Below are 12,579 nucleotides of genomic sequence, written 5' to 3'. Positions count from 1 at the left end.
AAGTGCACGCCACTGTTCATCAATCGTCCTACACTTTAATCTATTTTCCCAGTCCACTTTAGCCAACTCTGCCCTTATACCTTTGTAGTCTCCTTTATTTAAGCTTAGTACGCTGGTTTGAGATCCAACTTTCTTGCCCTCCATCTGAATTTGAAATTCAACTGTGCTATGATCACTAATTCCAAGGGGAACCTTTACTCGGAGATTGTTTATTAATCCTGTTTCATTACACAGGACCAGATCTAAGATAGCCTGCCCCTGGTTGGTTCCATTACATACTGCTCAAGGAACCTGTCTCTTATGCACTCTATGAACTGTTCCTCAAGGCTACCCTGACCAATTTGATTTGTCCAATCAATATTGAGGTTAAAATCACCCATGATTATTGCTGTTCCCTTTTTACAAGCCCCCACTATTTCTTGGTTTATACTCCGACCAACAGAATTGCTACTGTTAGGGAGTCTATAGACTATGCCCACCAGTGACATTTTCCCCTTATTATTCCTTATCTCCACCCAAACTGTTTCAACATTCTTATCATTTGAGCCAATATCGTTTTTCACTATTGCAGTGATTCCATCCTTTATCAACAGAACTACCCCACCACCTTTTCCTTTCTGTCTGTCCTTCCAAATTGTCAAGTACCCCTGAATGTTTAGTTCCCAGCTGGTCATGAGGGGGTTGTCTTATGAAGATAGGTTGAGTAGGTTAGGCCTGTACTCATTGGAGTTCAGAAGAATGAGAGGTGATTTTATCGAAACATATAAGATAATGAGGGGGCTCGACAGGGTGGACGCAGAAAGGATATTTCCACTCATAGGGGAAACTAAAACTAGGGGACATAGTCTCAGAATAAGGGGCCGCCCATTTATAACTGAGATGAAGAGGAATTTCTTCTCTCAGAGGGTTGTAAATCTATGGAATTATCTGTCCCAGAGAGCTGTGGAGGCTGGATCCTTAAATATATTAAAGGCGGGGATAGGCAGATTTTTGATCGATAAGGGAGTAAAGGGTTATGGGGAGCAGACAGGGAAATGAAATTGAGTCCATGATCAGATCAGCCATAATCTTACTGAATGGCGGAGCAGACTCGAGGGGCTAGGTAGCCTACTCCTGCTCCTAGTTCTTATGTTCTAGTTCCAAGGTTCTCTCCTCAATTATAACTAACAAAAAGGGAATGGGATAATACTTGAATGGGGACAATTTGCTGGGCTTTCGGGAAAGAGCAAGGTAACAGGACTAATTGCAGGCTCTTTCAAAGAACTGGCACAGGCACGAAGAGCCAAATGACCTCCATCTATGCTGTAGCATGCTATGATTCCAACTCAAACTAATTAAAGACAATATTTGACTGATATCAAGAAGAAATCTTTCACACAAAGAGAGCTAAACACAGCTGAGCTGGTTGAGGCAAACAATCTTGGAATCACTTAAGAAGCAATAGAATGTTGTGAAGGTACAGGTACTCATCATCATCATAGGAAGTCCCTCAGGGCCGAGGATGACTTGCTTGCACACTAAAAATGAGTACTCAGGTGACTGATGAACTCATTTTAAACAGTGGAAGATGTCTGTGCGTGAATTCTTTTAACGTGGGGTAGCCGTTGCACAGCAGCCACCACACGAGCTTGACGGAGCAAAGTCTTGGTCCAGTGGCAAGTGGATCTAAGACAATTGGAAACCAGACTCTGCCACATGTGCCAATACGTACACACAACTCAAACAAACTCCAAATAACTGAGATATGAGAGGTACATAATTAGGTGCATTACCTTCCAATGGATTATACATTAGATCTGTACCATCTGCAGTACATCCTGTACCCACCAGCCAGTACTATGGCTCCTAGTAGAAGGTACTGTAGGATACTTCTGTTTGGGTGAGTTAGGATAGAGCGAATCCTTGTGTAGATCTTGCATTCTATCATGACATTACCGCAGGCAATATTAAATAGCAATCCACAGATTAACTTAATCATGGGTCAAAGTCTATTTATTAAAGATTTTCCATAAACATAGATGGGTGAGTCACTTTTAACCTGGGTTACCACTGCTTTTTAAATTCTATATATATAACCTACCAAAATAAGCATATTTTTGTCAATGTGAATGCGTTAATCTACCAGATGGATTCTTACAGTGAGATGGGGATGTTCTGGATATTGATCACAGTTAGATGGGGATATTGGTCTATATATTGACCTCTTACAATAAGACTGTTGGATTGATGTCCCGGAGACTGCTGGTGTCTTGTGACAGAAAAACTCGTGATTCATGTAGAAGAAAAGGAACCTATTTGTATTTTTAATTCGTGTTTGAAAATCAGAAAAGGTCGAGGAAGTAGTGTCTCACTGTTGCGTTTCGAATTGATTCAACATTGTGGGAAGGGAATGGGTGTTTCAGTAAGCCCTGTCCAGCCCCAGAGGTTTAACAGAAGGCACTGACTCCTCCCATCATTGTAAAAAAGCACAGCTTCAGAGGTCGACGAAAGGAAACCCCCGGAGTCAGAGAGCGGGACAGACGCTGAGATGACTGAGGCGCAGGAAGGTAGGAAAAAAGATGTAAATATATATAAATATACCAAACTTAACATGTTGAGAGAACAAGACATTGAGAGGAAGCTTAGTGCAGGCAAGGGTAGGACAGAAACTAAAGAAAGTATGTGTTACCTCTTCTTACATGGAGGGGATTGGACTGAGGTGTGACCGAGCCGGAGACTGCCGCTCCTTTGATCTTTGCACTCAGTTTGACTAATGGACTTCACAAGTTAGATCTCGGGACATTTCTGAGATGTCTGTAAATGAATTGCAGCAGTGAGAGTTGAGGGGACTCTCGGACTGCCGCCTGTCATTTCTGCCACAATTGTCGACTAAAGCAATGTGTGAACTGTGGAAATGCTCTGAAAAGCAGGCTGGGTTCCACATCAGTTGAACATTAACACTTTAGGACCAACCCATCTTTACACAGTACGTTTCACTATGAATACAAATACTTACTTTCTTGCTCTTTGTTCCCAGATAAACACACGGAATACTGTAAAGTTCCGATCGAACAGAAAACTATCTGGTCACAGAGTTTGAGAATTCACTGCAGAGCCGCAGTGTGTCAATCGGTGTGGTGCGGTTGTACCTCACTGCACGGTTACAGGGGTCAGTGTGTTAGTTCTCACGGGGTATGGCAGTCTGTAACAGCTCCAAACGGGAGCTGACCATTCACCAACACGCAGACATCCTTTACGAACACGGCGGTACTGATAGACACAAGGGCCTGGGATCGCGGTCTGTGTCTCACACGGTGTCTCAGAAGAACATGAGAAATAGGAGCAGGAGTAGGCCATTCGGCCCTTCCAGCCTGCTCTCTTATTCAATAAGATCATGGATGATCTTTGACCTCAACTCCAATTTCCTGCACTATCCCCATATCCCGTTATTCCCTTAGTATTCAAAAATCTGTAGATCTCTTGAGTATATTCAAGGCAATCACTGAGCCTCCACAGCCCTCTGGCGTAGAGAATTCCAAAGATTCACCACCCTCAGAGAAGAAATGTCACCTCATCTCAGTCCTAAATGGCTGACCCCTTATTCTGAGACTGTGATCTGGTTCTAGACTCCCCAGCCAGGGGAAACATCCTCCCTGTATCTACCCGTCAAGCTCTTTAGGCTGATAAACAAATACAATTCTTAATCTAAACTCTGGGGAATATAGGCATAGTCTACTCAATCTTTTCTCATAGGACAATCTCTTCATCCCAGGAATCGGTCTGCTGAACCTTCGTTGCACTCCCTCTACAGTAAGTATATCCTTCCTTAGAAAAGGAGACCAAAACTGTATACAGTACTCACCAAGGCCCTACATAATTGTAGTAATACTTTTTTACTCTTGTACTCCAATTTATTTGTAATAAAGGCTAACATACCATTTGCTTTCCCAATTGCTTGCTGTACCTGCATGTTAACTTTCTGTGATTCATGTACAAGAATACCTAGGTCTCCGTGAATACCAAAATTTCCCAGTTTGTCCCAGATTTTGCGCTTCCATTTTTCCTACCAAAGTGGATAATTTCACAATTCCCCACATTGTATTCCAGTTGTCCTGTTCTTGCCTACTCACTTAACCTGTATATATCCCTTTGTAACCCCTTTGCGTTTTCCTCACGGCTTACTTTCCCACCTAACTTTGTACTCAAAAAGGAGTTAGATGAAGTCCTTACTACTAGGGGGATCAAGGGGTATGGCGAGAAAGCAGGAATGGGGTACTGAAGTTGCATGTTCAGCCATGAACTCATTGAATGGCGGTGCAGGCTACAAGGGCTGAATGGCCTACTCTTGCACCTATTTTCTATGTACTGTCAGCAAACTTGGAAACATTCATTTGGTCCCCTTCATCTAAGCTATTGACATTAATTGTAAATAGCTGGGGCCCCAGCACTGATCCTTGCAGTACCGCACTAGTTACAGCCTGCCAACCTGAAAATAACCCGTTTATTTCTACTCCTCTTTTCTATCCATTAACCAATCCTCAATCCATGCTAATATATTACACCCAATCCCATGAGCCCTAATTGTGTGGAATAACCTCTTGTGTGGCATCTTATTGAATGCTTTTTGAAAATCCAAACACACTACATCCACTGGTTCCCCCTTATCCATCCTGCAAGTTACAACCTCAAAAAAACTGGTACAGATTTGTCAAACATGATTTCCCATTCATAAATCCATGTTGACTCTGCCCAATCATATTATGATTTTCTAAGTGTCCTGTTACCATGCCCCTAATAATAGATTCAAGCATTTTCCTGACCACTGATGTCAGGCTAACTATTTTCTCTCTCCCTCTTTTTTTTTGAATAGTGAGGTTAACTTTGCTACCTTCCAATCCATGGGGACCATTCTAGAATCTAGGGAATTCTGGAAGATCAAAACCAATGCATCCACTATCTCTGTAGCCACCTCTTTCACAGCCCTCGGATGGAGGCCATCAGGTCCAGGGCATTTATCGACTTTTAGTCCCATTAATTTCTCTAGTACAGTTATTTTACTAATATTAATTTCTTTAAGCTCCTCATTCTCATGAGACCCTTGGTTCCCCATTTATTTCTGGAATGGTATTTGTGTCTTCCATTGTGAAGACAGATACAAAGTATTTGTTTAATGTCTTTGCATTTCCTTATTCCCCATTATAATTTCTCCTGTTTCTGCCTCTTAGGGGCCCATTTTTACTTTCGCTCATCTCTTCCTTTTTAATTATCTATAAAAACTCTTACTAGTTTACTCTCACGTGCTCTTTTCTCTTAATCTATTTCTTGGTCATTCTTTGCTTAATTCTAAAATCCTCCCAATTTTCAGGCTTACTACTCTTTTTGGCAATGTTATAAGCCTCTTCCTTTAATCTAATACTATCTTTAACTTTTCTTGTTAGTCATGGTTGAACAACTAATCATGTGGGGTTTTTATTCCTTAGGGAAATGTATATTCGTTGCAAATTATGAATTATTTAAATGTTTAGCATTGCTTATCGACCATTTCATAGTGTATCAGTCTGCTACATCTCAGACTGCTACATCTTAGTTGGTGTCTCAGTCTGCATCTCGATATATCTCAGTCGGCGTCTCAGTCCTCTAGTTTCAGTTTATTAACAGTAAAAGAGCCAGACTGGAGGACTGCGACATGGTCCTTAATGCTAAGATGGGAATCATGGTCCTGCAGCAGGATGTATTTTGGAATATCTGACACCTTGAAGAAACTGGGCACAGTTTGAATTTTAATGCAGATAAACCAATTCTGAGGAAAAAAGCTTCACAATATGGAGAGTGAGGCTGAATTTTCCTGACCTACTGTCCTCTTGTCAGCCGTGGTTCAGTGGGTAGAACTCTCGTCTTTGAGTCAGAAGGTTCAAGTCCCACTGAGACTTGAGCACAAAACGCTAGGCTGACAGTACAGTACAGGGGGAGCGCTGCACTGTCAGAGGTGCCATCTTTTAAATGAGTCTTTAAACTGAGGGCCCTATAGAAATGCAAGTCTTTAGAATCATGGGGCCCGAAATTGGTGGACTTACTGTCCGCTGCTGCTGAGTTTTCTTGGCGGTCTCCCTGGTTTCCAGGCAGTCGCTCCTCCAAGCGAGTTTGGTGGAGTCCTCCCGCCGGCGGGGAGAGAAGACCGCTGGGGACCGTCCGCTGACATGCGCCAGCATGCAATGCCCACAAGAGTCCTCCCGCCCTCTGCGTTCCCAGTTTGGTCCGGGCGGCCCTCCGCTCCAGCCGGGGAAAAGACCGCCGTGTGGAGGCAGGTCTGACCTCAATGGTAAGTATGAAGACCTGCAAAAAAAGGTTAGTCCACTTTTCTTTCTTTTTTCTTTTGCAGGGATTTAGGATTTAGGTCCCTGAAGGATTTCTAGTGCGTTTTTTTTTTAATGTTTGAATTTTTTTTATTTTAGCAGTTCCCCCTCCCTGGGCCCGACTCAATCCTCGGGTACTTTGCCGAGGATTGCATTTGCTGCCGAAAATGGGAGCTACCGTCCGCTGCCACCCAGATTCGGCGCATAAGTCCCATTTTTGCCGCCGGGTGGTCTTTCCCAGATTTTTTTCATGAAATTTCGACCCAAATTACCATCAGGATCTCAGCAGTCCTCTGGACGGTATTTGGGTGGAACTTAGCTGTCACCAATTTCAGGCCCTTAGTCTCCATAGCCCAATTCTAATGATGATCTCCAGTCGAGGGGACATGGGTAAATGGCCCAATCTCGTGCTTCTGATGGCGGGGGCCACGGTCAATGGTAGCGCCAAGCTGATATGGAAGCGCCGATTCATTGATCAGAATTCCCTTCAAGCTAGCTACAGCACTGGGGGTGGAGTTAGCCCTACAGCTTCAAATGAAGAACAAAGGAGTAAATTGGGGTTTTAGGCAGAACTTGTTTACCCAACAACATCAACATATTTCATTATTTAGCATCTTATTAATGTAGGAAAATTTCCCAAAGCGCTTCACAAGAGCATAAATCGGACTAAGGTCGACACTCAAAGGAGAATGGAGTTGTGGAGAAAGTTCCCAGTAAAAGCGACTTGTGTAGACGGCTTCAGGAGACCGCGAGATGTGTTTTGGGGGTTCAGGGGTTCAGGGTAAGGTTTTACTCCAGTGACAACTGTCCACCAAGATACTTGGCCCTGAAATACCTTGGGCCTTTGATCCGGTGTAAATACAGGTGTCCAGTTGGTAGTAACCTCTGACCTTGTCCTCACCAAATTTGGCAGGGTCAGGAGGCGGGCACCTAATGGCAGTGGGAGTCCGATCCACCAGAGGCGTCTCATGGGCACCCGCTTGTCAGAAGAGACCTGAAATTGCAACCTCGGGCCAATAAATGTTTCTGTTCATTGTTTAAAGTTAGAGTAATTTCATGCTTCTCAGTGGCCACTCTGACTGGAGTGGAAGTGTGTTCTGAGGGAACCTGCCCAATGCCATCAAGCCACCCACAGAAACTGATTTCCATTCTTGGAAGAAAATGGATCCTAGTTAGGTGAAGACCAAAGAGGTCAGCAAATGCCTACCTGCAGAATCAAAAGGGGTGATTCCCCTCGACATTATTGGTTTAAAGGCATCACAGCATTTTACTTCCTTCAGAATCCGTAACAGTATTACTGGAGACTAAACCGCATCCTGAACAATGGGACAGAACTTGTTGTCTTGGCTCAGTGTGTAGGAATCGCGCCGCTGAGTCAGGGGGTCATGAGTTCATGTCCCACTCCAGAGACTTGAGCACATAATTGTAATGCCTGTAAGCTTGTAATGTTTGTAGCTGTGGATGTGGACGTATTGTGTACTGCAACTACAGAGTTAATAATAAACAGAAGCAGGAGGTTCCGGAGACTTCCGAGAGCTGCCTGCCATGTTAGAAAGCTGTGTTGTGTGCTGTGCTCTGTGAATATATCACATTTGGTGGCGAGATGGGATTTTTTTGATGATTTAAAGTGAAATTTTGTTGGTGAAGGATTCAGCCAGCTGACAGAGAGACTTTGGAAGCTTCTCGGTCTTTGGAAATAGCTACAAAATCCGAGGTAAAAAAAAACGAGCACGCTAGTTTAAACTGCAAAGTCAAAAATGGCTGCACCCGCAGGTGTAATGGGACATTTAGGTGAATATAAACGCGATCAGGAAAGGTTTAAAGTGAATCAGTTAGAAATGTATTTCACTGCAAATAACATAATCGAAGTTCCAGAGAATGCAGGTCAGAACTGGCTGTGTTGGAATGGAAGCGAGCTAGCTTCTTTTCTGTAGCTGGACCTGAATTGTATGAAACCCTGGTACATTTGCTTGAGCCAAAGGACACAACGCTTAGAGATTTTAACGAAGCTGGAGCAGCACTACTACCCGGTACCATTAGAAATTGCTGAAAGCTATTGTTTCGGTATATGAAATCAAAAGACCGATGAAAATATCAGTAATTACACTGTAGCATTAAAAAAGCTATTCACTGTTATTTCAGAAACTTTCAAAACCGAGCATTGCAGGATCGATTTGTTAGTGTGGTGAAAAATTATGCGATCAGAAGAAAGTTATTGACGACGGATGACTTGACTTTTGAGATTGCTTGTCAGACAGCGAGGTCAATGGGCAAGGCCAATCAATATTCCCAAGAATTTCATCATAATTATAGTCTTCAGTCAACCAAGGTAAATCGCCTGCAGATTCAAAGTAAAAGGCAGTGGGGGCCCAAAGTCTCAGAAACTGGAAATTCTAATAAAACGTCGAAGTCGTGCTATAGGTGCCTGGGACAACACATTGCTCAAAGTTGTCCATACGTGACGGCAGAGTGCTGCTTCTGCAGAAAGACTGGGCATCATGCCAATTGAAGGGTAAATCAGCTTTCAAAGTTTGAGTCCAGCATTCAAAGCTATGAGTAGAAATCCCCAAAGACTACATAGCATGGAAGAACAACAACATGACGAGGAGATGCTAGAGTTATACGTCATCAGGAGCACGAGGTTAACGGACAGCGATTCGAAAAGTATCAAAATCCACACTGATGTTGCGAGATTCAAGATACCAATGGAACTCGACACGGGTGCATCCGTGAGTGTAGTACCGCTGTACCTCGACAAATTGCGTGATTTCCCATTGGAGAAATCTAAGATGGAGCTGCGAGGCTACTTGGGAGAGAAAATTCCTGTGGTAGGTCATATCACCGTACTGGTGAAATACAAGGATCAATTTCAGAACTTGCCTCTAATAGTAGTGAAAGGAGACAAGTCTGCCTTACCAGGACGAAATTGGTTGAGATCACTGAAGCTGGATTGGAGTGAGATTTTTTGTGTTGAAACGAGATTTGCATCAATGGATATCAATAGTTATCCAAAGGCGTTCTGCAAAACGTGCAGTCCGATCCAAGGCTTCAAGGCGAGTGTCAGGGTACAGAAGGACGCTAGATCGGTTTACTGCAAGCCACGTTCCATACCATATGCACCCAAGGAGAAAGTTGAGCAAGAACTCAAAAGACTAGAGACTGAGAACATTATTTCTAAGATAGATCGATGTAATTGGGCTACACCCATTGTTGTTGTACCTATGTCCGATGGTAAAGTAAGATTGTGTGGCAATTATAAAGTAACCGTAAACCAGGTTCTTGAGGGTAATGTCCCAATACATTGCCAAATATAGAGGATTTGTTCACAACACTGGCAGGTGGTCAGATTTTCTCAACTGGATCTTACGAATGCCTACTTACTTGAACTAGATGAGGAGTCCAAGTCATGCTTGACTATAAATACTCATCTTGGCCTATATCAATTTAATAGGCTACTGTTTGGAGTGTCTTCCACCCCTGCCATATTCCAAGGGGTGATGAACCAGATTTTGCAAGGTATTGAAGGGGTAGTATGTTATTTAGATGACATACTCATTTCAGCACCAAATAGACAAAGTCATAATAACATATTGAATGAAGTCCTCAAATGGCTAGAGAAGCACAGAGTACAAGTGTCTGCTCGTAAGTGTGAGTTATTTAAAAACTCAGTGGAGTACTTTGGGTACAGAGTAGACAAAGATGGTTTGCAGCCAACCATGGGAAAGCTGGATGCAATCTGAAATGCACCCACTCCCAGGAATGTCACTGAACTGTGTTCATTTTTGGGTCTTTTTAATTATTATGGTAAGTTCCTACCAAATTTGGCTACAGTATTACTGAATGAACTATTAAAAAAACAGGTCCATTGGAAGTGGTCAAAAGAATGCAATACAGCATTTAAGGAGTGTAAAAGCAACTTAGTAGAGAGCACCATGTTAGTTCACTATGACGTATCTAAGGAGAGCAAGCTAGCATGTGATGCCTCTCCGTATGGAGTTGGGACAGTAATATCTCATGTATTACGTAGTAGGGAGGAGAGACCAATTGCTTTTGCTTCATGTGCCAATGAGAGTAATTATGCGCAAATTGAAAGGGAAGCTTTGGCATTAATTTTTAGGGTCAAGAAGTTCCACAAATATTTGTATGGTCGTAAGTTTACCATCGTTATGGACCATAAGCTCTTAACAGCAATCCTCCATCCAAAGTCACCAGTTCCAACATTAGCTGCAGCCCGAATGCAGAGATGGGCTTTGACTTGTCAGCATATACATATAATATTGAATACAGACGATCAGCTGATCACAGTAATGCTGATGCTATGTCTAGATTGGCTTCCCCATCACAAGTTACACCGGATAGGGAGGAAGTGTTTTATTTTTCATACATTGATGAACTACCAGTTACAGCTGAAGAGATTGGTAGAGCAACCAAACGTGACCCAGTGATGTCAAATATGAATGATTATATTGGAAATGGATGTCCAAACCTGTTATCAGACAAAGATATTCATCCATTCTTCATGTGGGGTGCAAGAGTGGTTATACCAAATAAATTCGGGTCCAAATTATTAGGAGACATCCATGACCAGCACCTGGGAATGTGCTTAACCAAGAGTTTTGCACGCAGTTACTTATGGTGGCCACGTCTTGATAAAGATATAGAGTACATCGTGAGTCAGTGTATATGACATGTCAATCGGTAAGCAAGCAACTGCCATCAGTACCATTACAGCCATGGAAATGGCCTCCCAGGGTGTGGCAAAGGCTACATATTGATTTTGCTGAGTTAGAAGGACAACAATTGTTCATTGTGATAGTCATTCGAAGTGGGTTGAAGTGTTTCCAATGTGGAAAGTAACAACAAGTAAAACACTGGACATTTTGCGACGTTTATTTTCTTCATTTGGCCTCCCAGAGGAAATTGTTTTGGATAATGGACCACAATTTCATTCTGAAGAATTTGCACAGTTCATGAGCAAAAATGGTGTGAAACATACCAAGGTTCCACCGTAACACCCTGCTTCGAATGGTGCAGCAGAGGGCACTGTACAAGTTGTAAAACATGCCCTCATAAAACAAATGTTCGATCCAAATCCAAAGAAACGACAATTGTCATTGGATCACAAATTGGCTAATTTTCTAATTACGTATCGTAATACTCCTCATACAACTACTGGTAGAACACCAGCAAAGTTGTTTCTCAAACGACAGCCACAAACTAGATTCTCGTTGTTAAAACCAAATTTGGCACAGTCCGTAGAAGACACAATTAACTCAAAGAGAATCATGATAGAGGTAGAGTAAAAGAGAGAAGCATGAAATGAAATCAGAAGGTGAGTGAAGAACCATCACCATAAATGGGTAAAGTTGTTACTAGGAAGAATGGTGAAGATATGTGGTCCTCGCACATATTTGGTCAAGATGTTTGATAATTGACAGGTTAGGTTTGTTCATATTGATATTTTACCTACAGACATGGAAGGAGTTGAAGGTGGGAATGATTCAATTATTTCTGACTCATCAGATAGTTTAGATACACCAGTAGCATATCCTACATCTAGTGTACTGGAAACAATTCCAAGAGAAAATCAGAATGTAAGTTTGAGTCCGAGTCAGGAAAACAAACAGCCTAAAGTTAGTGAGTTCAAATGAAAATCAAGGAAATTCCATGGAGGAAAACGTTCCTCAGGATCAGCCTTAGATTCAACATCATGTTTGGAAGGTTCTGTTCGAGAGCGAAGGTATCCTCTTCGAAACAGAAAGCAAGTGGTTAAGTTAAATTTGTAAATATGGAAAAAATAAATATATCCTGTGTTATGAATAAACATGCAAGTTATGTATGATATCATAACTTCTTTGAGGAGGGAGAAGTGTAATGTTTGTAAACCTGTAATGTTTGTAGCGCCACACTGTGAATGTGGACGTATTGTGTACTGCAACTACAGAGTTAATAATAAACAGAAGCAGGAGGTTCCGGAGACTTCGGAGAGCTGCCTGCCATGTTAGAAAGCTGTGTTGTGTGCTGTGCTCTGTGACTATATCACAATAATCTAGGCTGACATTCCCAGTGCAGTACTGAGGGAGTGCTGCACTGTCTGAGGGGGATTACTATGGGAGCTCTGCACTGTCGGAGGTGTTGCCTTTCGGATGAAACTTTAAACGGAGGCCCTGCCTGCTCTGTCAGGTCCCCTCTTTTGCTTTGAATCATGCCATGGGATCGTTTACATCCACCTGAGTGGGCAGACAGA

The 12,579-nt window shown here is 42.5% G+C and overlaps 1 protein-coding gene across 1 annotated transcript in view; it reads left to right on the top strand.

The window, feature by feature from the left end:
• Positions 1–2,490: 2,490 nt before the first annotated feature.
• Positions 2,491–12,579, top strand: part of entpd1 (ectonucleoside triphosphate diphosphohydrolase 1) — a 96,563-nt gene continuing 86,474 nt past the window's right edge. Inside the window, exon 1 of the mRNA XM_070876347.1 lies at positions 2,491–2,546. Within this exon, the coding sequence (XP_070732448.1) occupies positions 2,528–2,546 (19 nt within the window). The 5' untranslated portion in view covers positions 2,491–2,527. The remainder of the gene's footprint in view (positions 2,547–12,579) is intronic.

This window comes from Pristiophorus japonicus, chromosome 3 (assembly GCF_044704955.1).
Source record: "Pristiophorus japonicus isolate sPriJap1 chromosome 3, sPriJap1.hap1, whole genome shotgun sequence".
Classification (NCBI taxonomy): Eukaryota; Metazoa; Chordata; class Chondrichthyes; family Pristiophoridae; genus Pristiophorus; species Pristiophorus japonicus.
The sequence above is the reverse complement of the archived record's forward strand: the minus strand, read 5'-3'. Positions and strand labels throughout refer to the sequence as shown.